The following is a 21,270-nucleotide window of genomic DNA, read 5'->3' as shown; positions in this document are numbered from 1 at the left end:
CTACAAAGTAGCCACCCTTTGCATTCTCTCAACCAGCTTCATGAGGTAGTCACCTGGAATGCATTTCAATTAACGGGTGTGCCTTGTTAACTTGTGGAATTTCTTTCCTTCTTAATGCCTTTGAGCCAATCAGTTGTGTTGTGAGAAGGTAGGGTAGGTATTCAGATAGCCCTATTTGGTAAAAGACCAAGTCCATATTATGGCAAGAACAGCTCAAATAAGTAAAGAGAAACGACAGTCCAACATTAGTTTAAGACATGAAAGTCAGTCAATGAGGAAAATTGAGGAGGAAAGTTTCTTTCCAGTGCAGTCTCAAAAACCATCAAGCGCTATGATGAAACTGGCTCTCACGAGGACCGCCACAGGAAAGGAAGGCCCAGAGTTACCTCTGCTGCAGAGGATAAGTTCAATAGAGTTAACTGCACCTCAGATTGCAACCCAAATAAATGCTTCACAGTGTTCAAGTAACAGACACATCTCAGCATCAACTGTTCAGAGGAGTCTACATGAATCAAGCCTTCGTGGTCGAATTTCTGCAAAGAAACCACTACTAAAGGACACCAATAAGAAGGAGAGACACAAGAAAAAACAAAGAAACATGAGCAATGGACATTAGAGCGGTGGAAATCTGACCTTTGGTCTGATGAGTTCAAATTTGAGATTTTTGGTTCCAACCGCCATGTCTTTGTGAGAGAGATGTCTTTGTGGTTTCACCGTGAAGCATGGAGGAGGAGGTGTGATGGTTTGGGGGTACTTTGCTGGTGACACTGTCAGTGATTTATTTAGAATTCAAGACACACTTAACCAGCATGGCTACCACAACATTCTGGCTGTGTAAGAGCTATTTGACCAAGAAGGAGAGTGATGGAGTGTTGCATCAGATGACCTGGCCTCCACAATCACCCAGACTCAACCCAATTGAGATGTTTTGGGATGAGTTGGACCACAGACGGACGGAAAAGCAGCCAACTTCTTCAAGACTGTTGGAAAAGCATTCCAGGTGATGCTGGTTGAGAGAATGCCAAGAGTGTGCAAAGATGTCATCAAGGCAAAGGGTGGCTATTTGAAGAATCTCAAATATACAATATATTTTTTATTTGTATACGACTTTTTTGGTTACTACATGACTCCATATGTGTTATTTCATAATGTTGATGTCTTCACTATTATTCTATAACGTAGAAAATAGTAAAAATAAAGAAAAACCCTTGAATGGTTAGTTGTGTCCAAACTTTTGACAGGTACTGCATGTTATCCAGTTTCTTGAAATACTTCGCAAATGCAACTTCTTTCTACGTGAAAACTGAACATTTTTATTCATTCCTTTTCAGTAGTGTGAGGATACATTTTCATATGTTCGGTCCCCCATGGGAATCGAACCCACAACCCTAGCATTGCAAGTGCCACACTATACCAACGGAGCCACATTCTCACATCACAAACCACTTATGTCTCAATGTACTCAATTACTGCATTGTGCATTGTTTTTCATCATGGTGATAGAAATTCTACAGGTCCAAACCTAGATAACCAGCCTATGTACAATGCAGTAACGTACCTTTACATTAAGTGGTTTGTAAGGATAGTAATTTAATATTGCACAAAAAGTGATGCTATTTGATCAAGAAAACGATTTAATTTGATGTGGATGTTTTGTGTGTTTGCCCATAACTTTGCACCTTTTGATGTAAATCTTTGAGGAAAGGGTTTTGTTCTTTCTGGATTCCATTAGAGTGACAATAGCAGAGAAAGGGGCATGGGAACTACTCGTACAATATCAACTATTGAATCCTGCAAGATACTATTCTTAATTATACAACTAAGTGGAGATGCAGATTTTTTTTCTCCATGCATTACAGACATCTATATCAGTGGAGGCTGCTAAGGGGATGCCGGCTCATAATAATAGCTGAAACGGAGGAAATGGAATGGCATCAAACACATGGAAACTATATGTTTGATGTATGTGATACCATTCCACTCATTCCGCTTCAGCCATTGCCACGAGCCTGTCCTCCCCAATTAAGGTCCACCAACCTCCTGTGGTCTATATCAGACCGATAATACTACTAAATACTACTATTTGTATTAATATATTTTTTTATGAATATATTTTTAAATTGTGATTTTTCAAGGGTTTGCTGCAGCACCCTCAGCACCAATACTTTCCGCAGCTATGGAAGGGTAGCTTATCTGTAGCCAGGGATGGCTGAAAGACAGGCCGAAAATGTCTTCTTTTTAAAACTATTTTGTGATATATGCAGTATGGAGTGTACGTAGTAGGGAGAGCTTACCTGTAGCCAGGCATGGCTGAGCGACTTGTCCACGCTGTAGCGCTTCCTCATCTTGACTTGCAGCAAGTTATTAATGAGGTCAATTGCTGGAACAACAAAGCAGGCCGTCAGAGGATAACTCATGGTGGGAAACCTAGAGGATTTGGTGCAGGCCCCTTTCAGAGCCATGCAAGGGCTAATGAGCAAAGCCAACATCATGTTAAGATTATTTCAGGGGTCATGGTTCTCTGAGTCCCAGTTGGGATTCTTGACCTTTAGGCCACTCCTCTATAGTACCAGGGATCGCTTGGCATTATGCACATGAATAGGCTGCAACAAGAATTGGTTCTCTCTCTTCCCCCCTCTGTCTATTCCTCCCTCTCTCTCAAGCACACACACACTCTCCCTCTGTTGCTTTCTCTTCCCTCTGTCTCACTCACACACAACACACACACACACACTCTCTCTCTCACTCTCACACACACACACTTTCTTTCCTTCCTTTTCCATCTCTCGGACAATGACGCATGCCATCCGCTCAATTCAATAGCAGCATAGTTGTTGGGGCCAGGATATGTGTTGTAGGCTTTCAAAGTGGTTTTGTGAGCCACTGAGCACTAGAGGTGAGAAAAATTGTGATAAGAGAGGTTCCTATGCTAGACAGGCCCTAACACAAATCAATTCAAAAAAATCTGCAGACTCCCTCAGATAAACATAAAACTGACTCACTGACCTCGTAAATGCATGTATTCATGTGAAAACATATTTTTTAAATTGATCATTCGTCTCTGTGTTTCATAATTTCTTTTCAATTTGTAAGAGGCTGAATGTATCTCACCGGAGAAAGCATCTGAGTGAGCGAAACAGCGTCCCTCTGTTTCTGTATGTGTATGACATCTATCTGATTCTGTCTGGTCCTAAAGAGTATGACATTGTTGCCCCCTGTACCATTGAATGCAAGGGAAGCCAGTGAGCATTTGGCCTCCCTTGACAAAAAAGTATAAAATAATAGCCAATCAGCTTTGAGCTAAACTGAGCGAGCACAACAGTGAATGGTCCTGACACACCAAAAAAAGTGTCACGGGAAGCCAGTTTGGATTTTGCTTCACTCCTATCACATCGCATAAAAATAAATACGTAATTGACAGAAACAACTTAAATTGCTGCATCTAGTTGTGTTGTGTTCCTCCGGTGGCTAGATAAAATTGTCCCTTTCCTAAATTATCCATGGATGGAGGTAGGGATTTGGGCCTGTGATTTTACAACATTCTCAGTACTGGCCAATGATTATAATGCTGATTCGAATCCAACCATAAATTCATACATTGTGCCCCTGGACTGAGAGGACGGAAGTTCAATATGTAGCTAGATGTTGAATGCTAATGTTAACTAGAGCAAACAACACAATTATCACAACACATAGGTTGGAATATGGCTTTTCTTTCTGGCTAGGGTTCCCCAGTGATTTTACCAACGCACCGCTACTAAATCAGATTATCATAAAAGGCATTCTGACCATGTAGCAAACATTCACTATATGATTACAAAATCCAACAGAGACTCAGGAAGAGGCTATTCTAGTCTGATTTTCCGAGTAATGATGTATCATTCCAACACAACTATATCAAATATTATTTTACAGTAAAGGAGTTATCACAGTAATGCATGAGTCATTGCTGCTCGGCAGACACCCACCTTCCTGGGACACCTTCTTCCAGGGGTTGGGTGGGTACATGAAGGCAGCATTCTGGATCTGGTCGTGAATGTCCTCGTCCTCGTTGAAGGGGAAGGTGCCGCTGAGGCTGACGTAGATGATGACCCCCACAGACCACATGTCCAGGGAGCGGTTGTAGCCTTTATTCCTCAGGACCTCAGGGGCCAGGTAGGCCGGAGTGCCCACCACTGACCGACGGAAAGACTTCTCTCCAATGATTCGGGCAAAGCCAAAGTCGCACAACTTCACCTGAGACACAGATAGGATGTGTCTGAAATGACACTAGATTCCCCACTATGTTGGGAATATCAGTGACGTTTGAGACAAGGTCATGTGTGGTAGTGAATATTACACTAGATTCCCCACTATGTTGGGAATATCAGTGACGTTTGAGACAAGGTCATGTGTGGTAGTGAATATTACACTAGATTCCCGACTATGTTGGGAATATCAGTGACGTTTGAGACAAGGTCATGTGTGGTAGTGAATATTACACTAGATTCCTCACTATGTTGGGAATATCAGTGACGTTTGAGACACGGTCATGTGTGGTAGTGAATATTACACTGCCACAGTTCCAAGTCTCGTATTCACTTGAACATGAGAAAGGGTGGTGGTAATCAAGGGTTTCCTACTAGAGTAACTGGACTAAGACTTGTTAGAGAAGGCTAATACATAACATCCTGTATGTTCACCATCCAAACAGTTGGTTCCACAGACATAATAATAATCAGCTGGCAAGGATTACCCAAAAGGCCACTTAACGTTATCACACTGTCTGTTCGACATGGACACGATATGGTCTACAGACGATTTACTGTAGCTACAGAAATCTACCAAAATAGACTTTGGCAAGACTGCAGAGGATGTCAGTTCTCAGCACTATAATGACGCCAGTGATGTTGCCAGAGGATGTCAGTTCTCAGCACTATAATGACGCCAGTGATGTTGCCAGAGGATGTCAGTTCTCAGCACTATAATGACGCCAGTGATGTTGCCAGAGGATGTCAGTTCTCAGCACTATAATGACGGCAGTGATGTTGCCAGAGGATGTCAGTTCTCAGCACTATAATGACGCCAGTGCTGTTGCCAGAGGATGTCAGTTCTCAGCACTATAATGACGCCAGTGATGTTGCCAGAGGATGTCAGTTCTCAGCACTATAATGACGCCAGTGATGTTGCCAGAGGATGTCAGTTCTCAGCACTATAATGACGGCAGTGATGTTGCCAGAGGATGTCAGTTCTCAGCACTATAATGACGCCAGTGATGTTGCCAGAGGATGTCAGTTCTCAGCACTATAATGACGCCAGTGATGTTGCCAGAGGATGTCAGTTCTCAGCACTATAATGACGCCAGTGATGTTGCCAGAGGATGTCAGTTCTCAGCACTATAATGACGCCAGTGATGTTGCCAGAGGATGTCAGTTCTCAGCACTATAATGACGCCAGTGATGTTGCCAGAGGATGTCAGTTCTCAGCACTATAATGACGCCAGTGATGTTGCCAGAGGATGTCAGTTCTCAGCACTATAATGACGCCAGTGATGTTGCCAGAGGATGTCAGTTCTCAGCACTATAATGACGCCAGTGATGTTGCCAGAGGATGTCAGTTCTCAGCACTATAATGACGCCAGTGATGTTGCCAGAGCATATTTGGAGAAATGAAATACAGATATATAAGAACGGACTCTCTTTCTTCCCTTTCAGAAAATATTTGTTGTAAATAACACAAATGCAATTTGTTTAACACCCATCCAATGCCTGGCTATGCCTAAGACAGTGACTCATAGTACAGTACAGAGCAGTACTGGGCTATGGCTATGGAGAGAAGGGCAGCATAATTGGGAGTGTATCATTAAAATCAAGAGACATAGAACATTGTAGAGACACTGAGCGTGCAGTTTCCATAATCATCCACATTATCTTAGAGTAGACTGATAGATGAATGTCTGTTTATGTCTGTGAAATTGATGTTTCTGTTTTGGCTTGTTTGGAGGATGAGCTGTAGGTTTGCTTACTTGTGGAAAAGCGTCTGCGGACGCCAGTAAGACGTTCTCTGGTTTGAGGTCACAGTGGACGATATTCTTGAAGTGGAGATGACGAAGAGCCTGAAGAATCTGAAAAATATGTGAAAGTAATGATTTGTACACAGTGAATGATTACTTTAATTAGGGATGATTAAAACATTTCATATAATCTGGTCATTTGCATTTATATACTGACAAACATTACTGCAATGAGCTAAATCAGTTCCACACTGACTGGTAGTCTTAAACAAATCTATTTTGAAACTAAAGCATACAACTCAAAACATGGTTATGGACTTTAAAAAAAGAAGACACCTGTACCATGTCAGATATAGATTTGAAATCTATTACATTGAGAGTTTGCATCCTAATATTACACTTTATATACATCACAGAAGTCTGAAATATAACAAAAATATTAGTTTGACATAGAAACACCAGATTGTCTGCGTTTAAAAACAAATCATGTTTAAAAATATGAATAACATTTCAGCCATGAGGCCACTAGGTCATTTGACTACAGCAAAGAGCAACTAATACATTGCATATCATAGTGAAAAGTGCAACAACACGTGATTAAACCAATATTATAATATTATTATCAGAAAAATACATAAGCATACCTGTAAACCTTTTACTTCACTGACTGTGTTTCTATACAGTATGTGAGTGTCACAGTAAAAGCAGGTGTGTGGCACTGCTACAGCACATCCGTCCATTGTCTGCGAGCGACAACGCTTGTCAGCCAGGGTTACCTGTGAGACGAAGAACTTGGTGATGCGTTCAGGCAGCCTCCCCTTCTCACTGGACAGGATCATCTCCAGCATGTCTCCGTGGAGCTTCTCCATGACAACGAAGACGCGCTCCGGCGTCTCAAACATGCACTCCAGGTTCACTACCCCAGGGTGGTGCAGGTTCTAGGAAGTAAAAACAGAAACACAGGAGCCTTGTAAATGAAGCAGGCAGAGAGCTCGACAGGCTCTCCAAACATCCACTGTGTTGTCATGATAATAACTTAATTATTTACCTCCTGAGACAATATCTCTATTTTTGTCTTTAGTTCTGTTGTTTTTCCTCTCATGTGTTCATCATAACGTGTGTCTGGCAACATCTGAGAAAAAGGTTCTAATAGTGTGTGTTTCATAGGAGCACACAGGACCACGCGTACTGGTGTGTTTACCTGAAGGATGGCGACCTCATTGCGTAGCTGGCTCTCCTGCTTGGTGGGGAAGCGTAACTTGTCAATGATCTTAATTGCTACATCCCGGCCAGTTTTTCGGTGCTTTCCTGTAGTATGGAGACATTATATTATGGAGAAATCAATGGCAGGTTACAGGTTTAAACAGGTTTTACTTCTCTGAATGAATGACTATCTCAAATACTTTTTCAAAAGATTCAAATTGATCTGATGAAGACCTTTTAACAATGTACTGCATTATTTCACAATATAATAAACACCTTCTTGGTCATGCAAATATTTTTCTGGCATGAGATCAGGAGAGAATTGTTATAAAAGGCTGTGTCCCTCGTGCAATCAAGTGAACACTTTTTTTTGCCAGGTTATCAGTGTGACAAGGAGGTACAAATGCATCACCTCCATAAACAATCCCAAATTGGCCCGATCCAAGGACTTCATCCGGGAATATCTGATACACTGAGCTGATATCCTGTAGGTGTGAAAATCCAGTCAATGGGTTTAAATATGTATACTGTCACAAATATTTAGTTTTTGGTTTGTCTACAACCATTTTTATCTCTTCTCACATGACAACTTAATACCCACTAATCTCATACACGACTGGAAGAGTTACGCAGAAATATAATTATAACCAGTGGTACTGTGACTAATTATCGAGAGTAGCTATGGCAACTGCTCGGCTGAGTGGGTAATCAAAATCATCTCCATTTGAGCTACTTAGAAGATGATGTCACCTCAGAAATCTAACCACGCATTCAGCTTTTTTCTTTATGTTGAAGGTTGGACAGTCCCAGCCACTGTCATGTCTAGTTTAGTGGATCCATGTCTGTGGAATGTTAAGTTGTCTACTGTCTTTTGTCTATTATTTTTTTAAATCCTACAAAATCTAAAAAATTATCTAACCATGCAAGGAGGAGCAGGCATGACCCGCAATATATTATTACCGCAATATTATATATAATATAGATATATCATGACCAACATTATAGTCACTAAATCTGAAAATAAAAATATACCCAAAGTCATTCAAATAACGTGAGACCAAATCCTACTTACCACATTCTCTTGAATCTGGCAGTTGGACACTGAAATACTGATGGAAACATCCTCTGTTGATGTAAGGGAAATGTTAAGAGTTAATAGTCTTCCATACTATAACCTTGAGAGTGTTCCTTCCTAATGCTAAAGTAGGGTTACAAAATTCTGGTAACTTTCCCCAAATTCCCAGAAATCCTGGTTGGAGGCTTTAGGATTTCCTGCCTATTCCCCTCCTGATTCCAGGAATCTTCCAAGCAGGATTTTGGGAACGTTACCAGAATTTTTCAACCCTAGTGCTGAGTAAAACAAGGTTGCTTCAATAAAATTACATTCATTTCTATAAGAGTTCATTTATCCAATTAACTCTGCTTATACTTACTGTGGCCACTGTGACGTGACCCGTGTGACAGTCCTTTAGAGATGGCGGGCATGAGGGCATGCTGGATGGCCATCTCCCACATCCTGGCCACATCCGGCCCGACCCCGCTGACCAGCATACTGCTGTGGGCCGACATGCTCCCCGGGCCCTCCGGCCTCGCCAGGTTCTCCCCTACATAGTAGACCAGGCTGCCCGTGGCGATCTCAAAGCAGTGGGCGTTGGAGCCCTCAGACAGCAGGTTGAAGGTCTTCGCTGGGTCCAGAGACAACACCTCTGACAACGGAATTTCCTGCCACACAGCAGAGGTAGTATTGCTCTTTGCTGTTTGGGGACTAGGCCGGGTTACTGTCAAGTGCTTTGTGACAACAGCTGTTGTACAAAGTGCTTTATGAAATACATTTGATTGATTGTTGTAGTAGCAGTCGTTTTACAGTGGTTAGAGCACTTGCATTTCAATATAAACATGATATTTCAATCTGATCAATGTCTGATCAATCTTGGTCCATTAACTTCAGTTATTAGATTCCATTCACCCTTCACCTATAATAATATATATAACATTTCAATTGATTTCTTACCTTGTAGTATTTGCTGCCTGTGTCATTCTGGAAAAGGGTGATGCATTTGCTGTCCAGCCTCCAGTAGTGTCTTTTCCTCTGAAGTGGAAACAGATAGAGAGCCTTGCACAGACTGGGACTACATAACATATTTTCCTGGTGGGTTCCCCCTCTTGGCAATGGGGGTTTCCATCTACTCTTACAGCATCTATTATGCCATAGCAGATTTGACTAAATAAAAACAACATTTAACATTTAAAAGACATGCATTCACAAAATAACTTACACAAAACATTACAAAAAAACACAGAAAAGATGATGAAGTCTATAAAATGGCAGAACATTAGTGTTGCAAATTTTCAGTACGTTTTCCAAAATGTGCAGGTTTTCCAGAAATCATGGAATTTTGCCACTCTACAGCAGATTGATTAGTTGGTGTGATAAAAATACATTAATATAATCAGACTTACCAGAGTGTCTTTGCTGCTGAAGTGCACTAGCCAACCTTCCTTCATGATATTGCTACTTTTCCTCTTGGTGTTTTTGACTGACTGGACCACTCGCATAAGTGGGATGTTGTTGCTAGTAGATGGGCTTTGAAATGAAGGGAGTCAAACATAAAAACTCTGGCCGTGTGAATGCTTTTCTTCTCAACTTCAGGACTCAGTTAGGGTTACGGATTGGGTCAGGGTTGAGCTGAGGTGTGGACATGAAGTTAGAGTTAGGTTAGAACTGGGATGTGGATATGAAACTATGGTTAGGGTTGTGGTTAAGGCTAAGGGTTGAACCGGAATGTGGACATGAAGCTAGGGTTAGGGTTAGGGTTAAGGCTAAGGGTTGAACCGGAATGTGGACATGAAGCTAGGGTTAGGGTTGTGGTTAAGGCTAAGGGTTGAACCGGAATGTGGACATGAAGCTAGGGTTAGGGTTGTGGTTAAGGCTAAGGGTTGAACCGGAATGTGGACATGAAGCTAGGGTTAGGGTTGTGGTTAAGGCTAAGGTTGAACCGGAATGTGGACATGAAGCTAGGGTTGTGGTTAAGGCTAAGGGTTGAACCGGAATGTGGACATGAAGCTAGGGTTAGGGTTGTGGTTAAGGCTAAGGGTTGAACCGGAATGTGGACATGAAGCTAGGGTTAGGGTTGTGGTTAAGGCTAAGGTTGAACCGGAATGTGGACATGAAGCTAGGGTTGTGGTTAAGGCTAAGGGTTGAACCGGAATGTGGACATGAAGCTAGGGTTAGGGTTGTGGTTAAGGCTAAGGGTTGAACCGGAATGTGGACATGAAGCTAGGGTTAGGGTTGTGGTTAAGGCTAAGGGTTGAACCGGAATGTGGACATGAAGCTAGGGTTAGGGTTGAGGTTAAGGCTAATGGTTGAACCGGAATGTGGACATGAAGCTAGGGTTAGGTTAGAACTGGGATGTGGATATGAAACTATGGTTAGGGTTGAGGTTAAGGGTTGAACCGGAATGTGGACATGAAGCTAGGGTTAGGGTTAGGGTTGAGGCTAAGGGTTGAACCGGAATGTGGACATGAAGCTAGGGTTAGGGTTGTGGTTAAGGCTAAGGTTGAACCGGAATGTGGACATGAAGCTAGGGTTAGGGTTGTGGTTAAGGCTAAGGTTGAACCGGAATGTGGACATGAAGCTAGGGTTGTGGTTAAGGCTAAGGGTTGAACCGGAATGTGGACATGAAGCTAGGGTTAGGGTTAAGGCTAATGGTTGAACCGGAATGTGGACAGGAAGCTAGGGTTAGGTTAGAACTGGGATGTGGATATGAAACTATGGTTAGGGTTGAGGTTAAGGGTTGAACCGGAATGTGGACATGAAGCTAGGGTTAGGGTTAGGGTTGAGGCTAAGGGTTGAACCGGAATGTGGACATGAAGCTAGGGTTAGGGTTGTGGTTAAGGCTAAGGTTGAACCGGAATGTGGACATGAAGCTAGGGTTAGGGTTGTGGTTAAGGCTAAGGTTGAACCGGAATGTGGACATGAAGCTAGGGTTGTGGTTAAGGCTAAGGGTTGAACCGGAATGTGGACATGAAGCTAGGGTTAGGGTTAAGGCTAATGGTTGAACCGGAATGTGGACAGGAAGCTAGGGTTAGGTTAGAACTGGGATGTGGATATGAAACTATGGTTAGGGTTGAGGTTAAGGGTTGAACCGGAATGTGGACATGAAGCTAGGGTTAGGGTTGAGGTTAAGGCTTGAACCCGAATGTGGACATGAAGCTAGGGTTAGGGTTGTGGTTAAGGGTTGAACCGGAATGTGGACATGAAGCTAGGGTTAGGGTTGTGGTTAAGGCTAAGGGTTGAACCGGAATGTGGACATGAAGCTAGGGTTAGGGTTAGGGTTGAGGCTAAGGGTTGAACCGGAATGTGGACATGAAGCTAGGGTTAGGGTTGAGGTTAAGGGTTGAACCGGAATGTGGACATGAAGCTAGGGTTAGGGTTGTGGTTAAGGGTTGAACCGGAATGTGGACATGAAGCTAGGGTTAGGGTTGTGGTTAAGGCTAAGGGTTGAACCGGAATGTGGACATGAAGCTAGGGTTAGGGTTGTGGTTAAGGCTAAGGGTTGAACCGGAATGTGGACATGAAGTTAGGGTTAGGGTTGTGGTTAAGGCTAAGGTTGAACCGGAATGTGGACATGAAGCTAGGGTTGTGGTTAAGGCTAAGGGTTGAACCGGAATGTGGACATGAAGCTAGGGTTAGGGTTGTGGTTAAGGCTAAGGTTGAACCAGAATGTGGACATGAAGCTAGGGTTGTGGTTAAGGCTAAGGGTTGAACCGGAATGTGGACATGAAGCTAGGGTTAGGGTTGTGGTTAAGGCTAAGGTTGAACCGGAATGTGGACATGAAGCTAGGGTTGTGGTTAAGGCTAAGGGTTGAACCGGAATGTGGACATGAAGCTAGGGTTAGGGTTGTGGTTAAGGCTAAGGTTGAACCGGAATGTGGACATGAAGCTAGGGTTGTGGTTAAGGCTAAGGGTTGAACCGGAATGTGGACATGAAGCTAGGGTTAGGGTTGTGGTTAAGGCTAAGGTTGAACCAGAATGTGGACATGAAGCTAGGGTTGTGGTTAAGGCTAAGGGTTGAACCGGAATGTGGACATGAAGCTAGGGTTAGGGTTGTGGTTAAGGCTAAGGTTGAACCGGAATGTGGACATGAAGCTAGGGTTGTGGTTAAGGCTAAGGGTTGAACCGGAATGTGGACATGAAGCTAGGGTTAGGGTTGTGGTTAAGGCTAAGGTTGAACCAGAATGTGGACATGAAGCTAGGGTTGTGGTTAAGGCTAAGGGTTGAACCGGAATGTGGACATGAAGCTAGGGTTAGGGTTGTGGTTAAGGCTAAGGTTGAACCGGAATGTGGACATGAAGCTAGGGCTAGGATTATGGGTAGGGTAAGGCTTGAGCCATGGTAAATTGCTTCATTCTAAGCAGTATGCTAGAATGGATATTTTAACAGGACCTATGACTACTGTACATATCCACAGCCATAGCCATTGGGGGTCCCCCTGTCCTAGTCCCAGGCCCAGTCAATCACCTTATAGCCCTGTTGCAGTCATCCTCTGGGTCATGGAGGTCTCCCATTTCCCCATGGCCAGCCTCCAGCAGGCCCGAGTCAGGCACTATGGCCTCCTCCATGTCATCCATCAGACCACTGTTCATGTCACTGTCGTGGTCGTCACAACCCTCCCCCATCCCCACATCAGACTCCGCCCCTGAGCTCAGCAGATCTGGAGGAGGAGGAGCAACAGTTGGAAACACACAAGGTGTAGACAAAGAGAATAGTAGAAAATGAAGTATGACAGAGAAACCCTGTTTTTTAAAAGAAGAAATAAGGAACGAAAAGCAGAAAATACAAAGAATATCAGAGTGGTAGTGTGGGAGAGATTTTTAAATAAAACAGTGACATCATTTCACAGTCATAATTCTGTTGATATTTCAAGGAATATTCTGGTACTTCCAAGAATTCAGCTGGTGTCCTATATATGATTCTCTTCCTACAGTCTCTCATAACTGAAGTAAATGTTGCAGAATTGAAAGAAATCCTGTGACATTTCTTGGAAACTACATGAGATGGACCACCACTTACTAGGAAAAATCTGCCACACTTAAAGCAAATGACTATCTAAAGTGAAACTTGCCTTCAGTTTTAGACACTTCTCCAAGGCAGTTGTTTGGCACTTTGGGCGCACATCGTTTATGACAGTTGAATTTGCAATCTGTAACCGTGAGAGAGAAACAGAGAGAGTGTGTAAGATGGGAAGGAGAAAGATAGAGAAATGAGAGAGAGAGAGAGAGCGAGAGAGAGAGAGAGAGAGAGAAAGGAGAAAGAGAGAGAAAGAGAGAGATGGCCTGTCCATATTAAACCTGTCTAATAGCACTGTGAGTACAAACAGACCCTCATCTGTCTGCTAGAGTACCTAATGAACCGTATCACACACGATACTATCACACTCTGTTCTGCTGAATATATAAAGTACAACTCTATTGAAGTGACAATGTCCGAGAAGCCGGTGTTTAGAGGATATACTATTGGAACGGGTGTTGTTAAGCCCGATGTCACGACTCCTAACGAAGGTGGCCCCTCTTCCTGTTCGGGTGGCGCTAGGCGGTCGTCGTCACCGGCCTACTAACTGCCACCGATCCCTTTTCCATTTTCTGTTGGTTTTGTCTGATTTGTTTCACCTGTTTCTTGTTTACATTTTGAGTTGGGCTATTTAAGCCGGTAGGCCCGCTTGCTCTTTGTGCGGGCTTGGTTCTTTTTCCCACTGTGTGATGTGTGGTAGTGCGTGTTGTTTAGTTACCTGTTTTGGGCATTTGTTTTATTACGCCCAGTTTCGTGGAGAGTACTATTTTTCCCTGTGTGTAATAAAGTGCTATTCTGAACTCTCTGCCTCCTGCACCTGACTCCGCACCCACTACGCCTAGTGTGTTACATCCGAGACTAAGTCGAGGGCCGGCCAACCGTTCCAATATTTACCCCAAACACCAGCGTTGAGGGCGTTATCACTTGTATACAATGGGTTACCAACATATTTCAATAACGATTGACATATTCTTGTGTACACTGTAGTAACCATAGAGTTACAGTACATCTGTGAATTATATGACGTCTATGGTAGTCACAACACTGTTTCTGCATTTGCAATTACCATGTAATTATAAAGTTACAGGGCTATCTATTAATCAGGCCACAATAGTTATTTAAGATGTCACAAAGAAAGCTTGAGGTAGAAACAACTGCCATCTGTTAGCTTTGCCAACTCTGTGACAACAGAGTCTTGAGATTTCCAAAAATAATACCATAATAATATTGAGCTGGCGAAAGCCCACAGGTGAGTCACACAGTATTACAGTATGTACTGTGTGACTCACTATCATCCCCACCTCCTCCTCCGACCAACCACTGGTAACCTCTCATTATCTCTCACGGTACCTTTGCATTGCAGGCCTTGACGGAACAGGCCCTTGAGTAGCTTCTTGCAGTGCTGGCAGACGGTGGGGCGTGTGTAGGAGTGGATGACGAGGGTGTGAGGCACCTTAACTTTGGACAGGAGGATTTTGTCTAACTCTATAGGCCGGCCGATGTAGGAAGAGGACCTTCTCTCTCTGCCAGAAAAGAAGTCTGTCTGTGTCTTCTGCTGTGGAGGGTAAGCAGGGTAGACTAGTCAGTGTTGCTCTGATGCCCCACTCAGAGCAAGGCACATGGTAGGTAACAGATCACAAGCAACAACAACCTAAGCTAAAATTATATTATTCAATCTCCTTTCTTTGTCTTATTCGTCTTATTTTGGCATATGACACAAAAAAAACAGGGAAACAGCGATGTGCTTCTGGTGATAATAGGCGTATTGATACTGCAATACGTGAGGGCAGGGTGTTGGGGTACCTACCTCCATGCCGGGACTGACAGGAGACTGAGCATGCAGCGAGGAGAGAACAGGGACACACACAGGGAGGAGGTGAAGAGAGAGATCAGAGTTAAACCATAACAATATTCACACACATGCCTGACTGCTGCTGGAGTAAAGACCTGCTCCAACAGAATTCATAATGAAAACAACCAGCCACAAAGGCCTTCATAATCACATCAGGTCCTTTATATTAGGAACATGCTACTCATCATAATTCAACAATTTGCCATTGAGAGGTTGGGAATGTGTAGGCATGTACTGTAGTAATCTATGGTGTGTGTGTGTGTGTGCCTGCGTCTGTGTGTGCCTGCGTCTGTGTGTGTGTGTGTGTGTGTGTGTGTGTGTGCCTGGGTCCGTGCGTCCATCCATGCCCGTGTGAGCATGCACATGTGTGTGTGTAGCTCTTCATGATGACCCACAGTAAGCAGGGTAAACTCACCAGTAACCAGGGTAAACTCACCAGTAACCAGGGGTAAACTCACCAGTAACCAGGGGTAAACTCACCAGTAACCAGGAGTAAACTCACCAGTAACCAGGGGAAAACTCACCAGTAACCAGGGTAAACTCACCAGTAACCAGGGGTAAACTCACCAGTAACCAGGGGTAAACTCACCAGTAACCAGGGGAAAACTCACCAGTAACCAGGGTAAACTCACCAGTAACCAGGGGTAAACTCACCAGTAACCAGGGGTAAACTCACCAGTAACCAGGGGAAAACTCCCCAGTAACCAGGGTAAACTCACCAGTAACCAGGGGTAAACTCACCAGTAACCAGGATAAACTCACCAGTAATCAGGGTAAACTCACCAGTAACCAGGGTAAACTCACCAGTACCCAGTGTTAAACTCACCAGTAACCAGGGTAAACTAACTAGTAACCAGGGTAAACTAACTAGTAACCAGGGTAAACTCATCAGTAACCAAGGAAAACTCACCAGTAACCAGGGGTAAACTCGCCAGTAACCAGGGTAAACTCACCAGTAACCAGGATAAACTCACCAGTAACCAGGGTAAACTCACCAGTAACCAGTGGATAACTCACCAGTAACCAGGGATAAACTCACCAGTAACCAGGGGCAAACTCACCAGTAACCAGGATAAACTCACCAGTAACCAGGGTAAACTCACCAGTAACCAGGGGCAAACTCACCAGTAACCAGGGTAAACTCACCAGTATCCAGGGGTAAACTCACCAGTAACCAGGGTAAACTCACCAGTAACCAGTGGATAACTCACCAGTAACCAGGGATAAACTCACCAGTAACCAGGGGCAAACTCACCAGTAACCAGGATAAACTCACCAGTAACCAGGGTAAACTCACCAGTAACCAGGGTAAACTCACCAGTAACCAGGGGCAAACTCACCAGTAACCAGGGTAAACTCACCAGTATCCAGGGGTAAACTCACCAGTAACCAGGGGTAAACTCACCAGTAACCAAGGGTAAACTCACCAGTAACCAGGGGAAAACTCACCAGTAACCAGGGTAAACTCACCAGTAACCAGGGGTAAACTCACCAGTAACCAGGGGTAAACTCACCAGTATCCAGGGGTAAACTCACCAGTAAACAGGGGTAAACTCACCAGTAACCAGGGGTAAACTCACCAGTAACCAGGGGAAAACTCACCAGTAACCAGGGTAAACTCCCCAGTAACCAGGGTAAACTCACCAGTAACCAGGGTAAACTCACCAGTACCCAGTGTTAAACTCACCAGTAACCAGGGTAAACTCACTAGTAGCCAGGATAAACTCATCAGTAACCAAGGTAAACTCACCAGTAACCAGGGGTAAACTCGCCAGTAACCAGGGATAAACTCACCAGTAACCAGGGGTAAACTCACCAGTAACCAGGGATAAACTCACCAGTAACCAGGGTAAACTCACCAGTAACCAGGATAAACTCACCAGTAACCAGGGTAAACTCACCAGTAACCAGTGGATAACTCACGAGTAACCAGGGATAAACTCACCAGTAACCAGGGGCAAACTCACCAGTAACCAGGATAAACTCACCAGTAACCAGGGTAAACTAACCAGTAACCAGGGGCAAACTCACCAGTAACCAGGGTAAACTCACCAGTATCCAGGGTAAACTCACCAAAAACCAGGGTAAACTCACCAGTATCCAGGGGTAAACTCACCAGTATCCAGGGGTAAACTTACCAGTAACCAGGGGTAAACTCACCAGTAACCAGGGGTAAACTCACCAGTATCCAGGGGTAAACTCACCAGTAACCAGGGGTAAACTCACCAGCAATCAGGGGTAAACTCACCAGTAACCAGGGTAAACTCACCAGTAACCAGGGGTAAACTCACCAGTAACCAGGGGTAAACTCACCAGTAACCAGGGGTAAACTCACCAGTAATCAGGGTAAACTCACCAGCAACCAGGATAAACTCACCAGTAAGGCCTCGTCAGAGGTGAAAGGCGAAGGTTCATTGGACCGTGTGGTGGTCAGTGTGGTCAAGCCGGTCAGAGAGACATTGGACAACCTCCGCTTGCGGATACCACTGCAGTTATTTGGGATTTTAAAGGCACAGCGCTTGTGATAGTTCAGACCACAACCTTCAGGGGAGAGAAACAGAAGGTTTCAGAGCAAAGGTGAGTTCACGTGTAACGTGGTCATTTTTATACTTGCATCAAACTTGTGAGAGACTGTCTTTATGGAACTACACTGAATAAAAATATAAATTGAACATGTCAACTGTTGGTCCCATGTTTCATGAACTGAAATAAAATATCCCATAAATGTTTCATACACACAGAAAGCTTATTTCTCTCAAATGTGGTGCACAAACTAGTTGACATTCCTGTTAGTGAGCATTTCTTATTTGCCAAGGTAATCCATCCATCTGACAGGTGTGGCATATCAAGAAGCTGATTAAACAGCATGATCATTACACAGGTGCATTGCCATAGATGTCTCAGGTTTTGAGGGAGCGTGCAATTGGCATGCTGACTGCAGGAATGCCGACTAGAGCTGTTGCCAGAGAATTTAATGTTCATTTATCTACTATAAGCCAGCTCCAACATTGTTTTAGAGAATTTGGCAGTACATTCAACCGGCATCAAAACTGCAGACCACGTGTAACCACGCCAGCCCAGGACCCACACATCCGGCTTCTTCACCTGCGGGGTCATCTGAGAACAACCACCCAGACAGTTGGTGAATCAGTGGGTTTGCGTAACCGAAGAATTTCTGCATAAACTGTCAGAAACAGTCTCAGGGAATCTCATCTGCATTCTCGTAGTTCTTAGGGTCTTGACCTGACTGCAGTTCAGCGTCATAACCGACTTCAGTGGGCAAATGCTCACCTTTAATGGCCACTGGTACGCTGGAGAAGTGTGCTCTTCACAGATGAATCCCGGTTTCAACTGTACCGAGCAGATTGCAGACAGTATGTATGGTGTCATGTGGGTGAGCGGTTTGCTGATGTCAACGTTGTGAACAGAGTGCCCCATGGTGGCGGTGGGGTTATGCTACGGACAACGAACATAAACTATGGACAACAAACACAATGCATTTTATTGATGACAATTTGAATGCATATACAGTGCCTTGCGAAAGTATTCGGCCCCCTTGAACTTTGCGACCTTTTGCCACATTTCAGGCTTCAAACATAAAGATATAAAACTGTATTTTTTTGTGAAGAATCAACAACAAGTGGGACACAATCATGAAGTGGAACGACATTTATTGGATATTTCAAACTTTTTTAACAAATCAAAAACTGAAAAATTGGGCGTGCAAAATTATTCAGCCCCCTTAAGTTAATACTTTGTAGCGCCACCTTTTGCTGCGATTACAGCTGTATGTCGCTTGGGGTATGTCTCTATCAGTTTTGCACATCGAGAGACTGAAATGTTTTCCCATTCCTCCTTGCAAAACAGCTCGAGCTCAGTGAGGTTGGATGGAGAGCATTTGTGAACAGCAGTTTTCAGTTCTTTCCACAGATTCTCGATTGGATTCAGGTCTGGACTTTGACTTGGCCATTCTAACACCTGGATATGTTTATTTTTGAACCATTCCATTGTAGATGTTGCTTTATGTTTTGGATCATTGTCTTGTTGGAAGACAAATCTCCGTCCCAGTCTCAGGTCTTTTGCAGACTCCAACAGGTTTTCTTCCAGAATGGTCCTGTATTTGGCTCCATCCATCTTCCCATCAATTTTAACCATCTTCCCTGTCCCTGCTGAAGAAAAGCAGGCCCAAACCATGATGCTGCCACCACCATGTTTGACAGTGGGGATGGTGTGTTCAGGGTGATGAGCTGTGTTGCTTTTACGCCAAACATAACGTTTTGCATTGTTGCCAAAAAGTTCAATTTTGGTTTCATCTGACCAGAGCACCTTCTTCCACATGTTTGGTGTGTCTCCCAGGTGGCTTGTGGCAAACTTTAAACAACACTTTTTATGGATATCTTTAAGAAATGGCTTTCTTCTTGCCACTCTTCCATAAAGGCCAGATTTGTGCAATATACGACTGATTGTTGTCCTATGGACAGAGTCTCCCACCTCAACTGTAGATCTCTGCAGTTCATCCAGAGTGATCATGGGCCTCTTGGCTGCATCTCTGATCAGTCTTCTCCTTGTATGAGCTGAAAGTTTAGAGGGACGGCCAGGTCTTGGTAGATTTGCAGTGGTCTGATACTCCTTCCATTTCAATATTATCGCTTGCACAGTGCTCCTTGGGATGTTTAAAGCTTGAGAAATCTTTTTGTATCCAAATCCGGCTTTAAACTTCTTCACAACAGTATCTCGGACCTGCCTGGTGTGTTCCTTGTTCTTCATGATGCTCTCTGCGCTTTTAACGGACCTCTGAGACTATCACAGTGCAGGTGCATTTATACGGAGACTTGATTACACACAGGTGGATTGTATTTATCATCATTAGTCATTTAGGTCAACATTGGATCATTCAGAGATCCTCACTGAACTTCTGGAGAGAGTTTGCTGCACTGAAAGTAAAGGGGCTGAATAATTTTGCACGCCCAATTTTTCAGTTTTTGATTTGTTAAAAAAGTTTGAAATATCCAATAAATGTCGTTCCACTTCATGATTGTGTCCCACTTGTTTTTGATTCTTCACAAAAAAATACAGTTTTATATCTTTATGTTTGAAGCCTGAAATGTGGCAAAAGGTCGCAAAGTGCAAGGGGGCCGAATACTTTCGCAAGGCACTGTATATTTCTTGTTCAGTATAAGTAGGAGTCATCTAATGGAACAAGTCATTCATGGATTGTTGAAACTTTGTCTTTGGGAAACTTTCCTTCGTGAGCTCGCCACCATTCCAGTCAGACACCACATTATGTAATACTTTTATACATGTTAGGCTATTGCGTGTACCTTCATCCCCTCTATGCACGACCTTTCCAACCACTTTCCAACTGCCTCCAGCCTGACAGAAGACAAATTGTTTTCTTCTTTCCAACACTCTTCAAGCAGGGACTTTGCTGCTCATCGTGGACCCTGAAGAGACCTCTTCGGACCAGAGTACACCTGAGTGGCCTGTATCCAATGTACCCTGATAATATCCCCTCTTAGAAAGTTATGTAATGGTGTCAGAGTGTCTGGAACCTAATTACATTTCTTGAAATAAGTCCACGGCGGTGTCCAAAATTGTACCCTATTCCCTACAAAGTGCACTACTTCTCACCAGAGCTCTGGTCAAAAGTAGTGCACTATATGGGGAATAGGGTGCCACTTGAGATGCAGCCCAGAGCTCCTTCTATACAGTACCTACCTTCACACTTGAGACCCTGTCTCACCAGGCCCCACAGCATCTCTCCACAGTGGTCACAGAAGGCAGGGGACCGGTAGGAGTGGACAAACAAGCCATGGGGACGGATCTGGAAGTCCTCCACTGTGGCAGAGGCTAGAACAGGACAACGACAACAATAGTCAATGGTTCAATTCCAACATTTTGCAACATTTTCCTCACACTCCTAGATTTAAACAGTACTCAAGAACTGAGTTGTATTCTGTGAATAGTGATATAATAGTAGTGTAGTGGGACCATGTTTTCAATGGATGTACAATTAAAAATGAATGGCCATTCCCTGGTACAGTATTTGTATATGTTGAGGTAACCAAGGCTTTTTGCTGCATATGGAGTTGTGATTTTCTGATTGGCTGGTACAGTTAGGCTGCATTGGGCCAATGGGATAGAGTGGAGAGC

The 21,270-nt window shown here is 43.7% G+C and overlaps 1 protein-coding gene across 1 annotated transcript in view; it reads right to left on the bottom strand.

The window, feature by feature from the left end:
* The window catches only part of LOC109904577 (serine/threonine-protein kinase D1), a 49,678-nt gene that overhangs the window by 5,582 nt on the left and 22,826 nt on the right, over window positions 1–21,270 (bottom strand). The window contains exons 3-18 of the mRNA XM_031787957.1: window positions 20,836–20,967; window positions 17,495–17,658; window positions 15,073–15,096; window positions 14,616–14,820; window positions 13,321–13,398; window positions 12,717–12,909; window positions 9,656–9,779; window positions 9,207–9,284; window positions 8,629–8,917; window positions 8,268–8,320; window positions 7,608–7,680; window positions 7,194–7,300; window positions 6,769–6,930; window positions 6,005–6,103; window positions 3,969–4,236; window positions 2,295–2,380 (exon numbers count right to left, since the gene is read on the bottom strand). Coding sequence (XP_031643817.1) covers window positions 2,295–2,380; window positions 3,969–4,236; window positions 6,005–6,103; window positions 6,769–6,930; window positions 7,194–7,300; window positions 7,608–7,680; window positions 8,268–8,320; window positions 8,629–8,917; window positions 9,207–9,284; window positions 9,656–9,779; window positions 12,717–12,909; window positions 13,321–13,398; window positions 14,616–14,820; window positions 15,073–15,096; window positions 17,495–17,658; window positions 20,836–20,967 — 2,135 coding nt within the window. The remainder of the gene's footprint in view (window positions 1–2,294; window positions 2,381–3,968; window positions 4,237–6,004; window positions 6,104–6,768; window positions 6,931–7,193; window positions 7,301–7,607; window positions 7,681–8,267; window positions 8,321–8,628; window positions 8,918–9,206; window positions 9,285–9,655; window positions 9,780–12,716; window positions 12,910–13,320; window positions 13,399–14,615; window positions 14,821–15,072; window positions 15,097–17,494; window positions 17,659–20,835; window positions 20,968–21,270) is intronic.

This window comes from Oncorhynchus kisutch, linkage group LG14, assembly GCF_002021735.2.
Source record: "Oncorhynchus kisutch isolate 150728-3 linkage group LG14, Okis_V2, whole genome shotgun sequence".
In the NCBI taxonomy this organism is placed as follows: Eukaryota; Metazoa; Chordata; class Actinopteri; order Salmoniformes; family Salmonidae; genus Oncorhynchus; species Oncorhynchus kisutch.
This window is presented reverse-complemented; position numbering and strand designations above follow the sequence as displayed.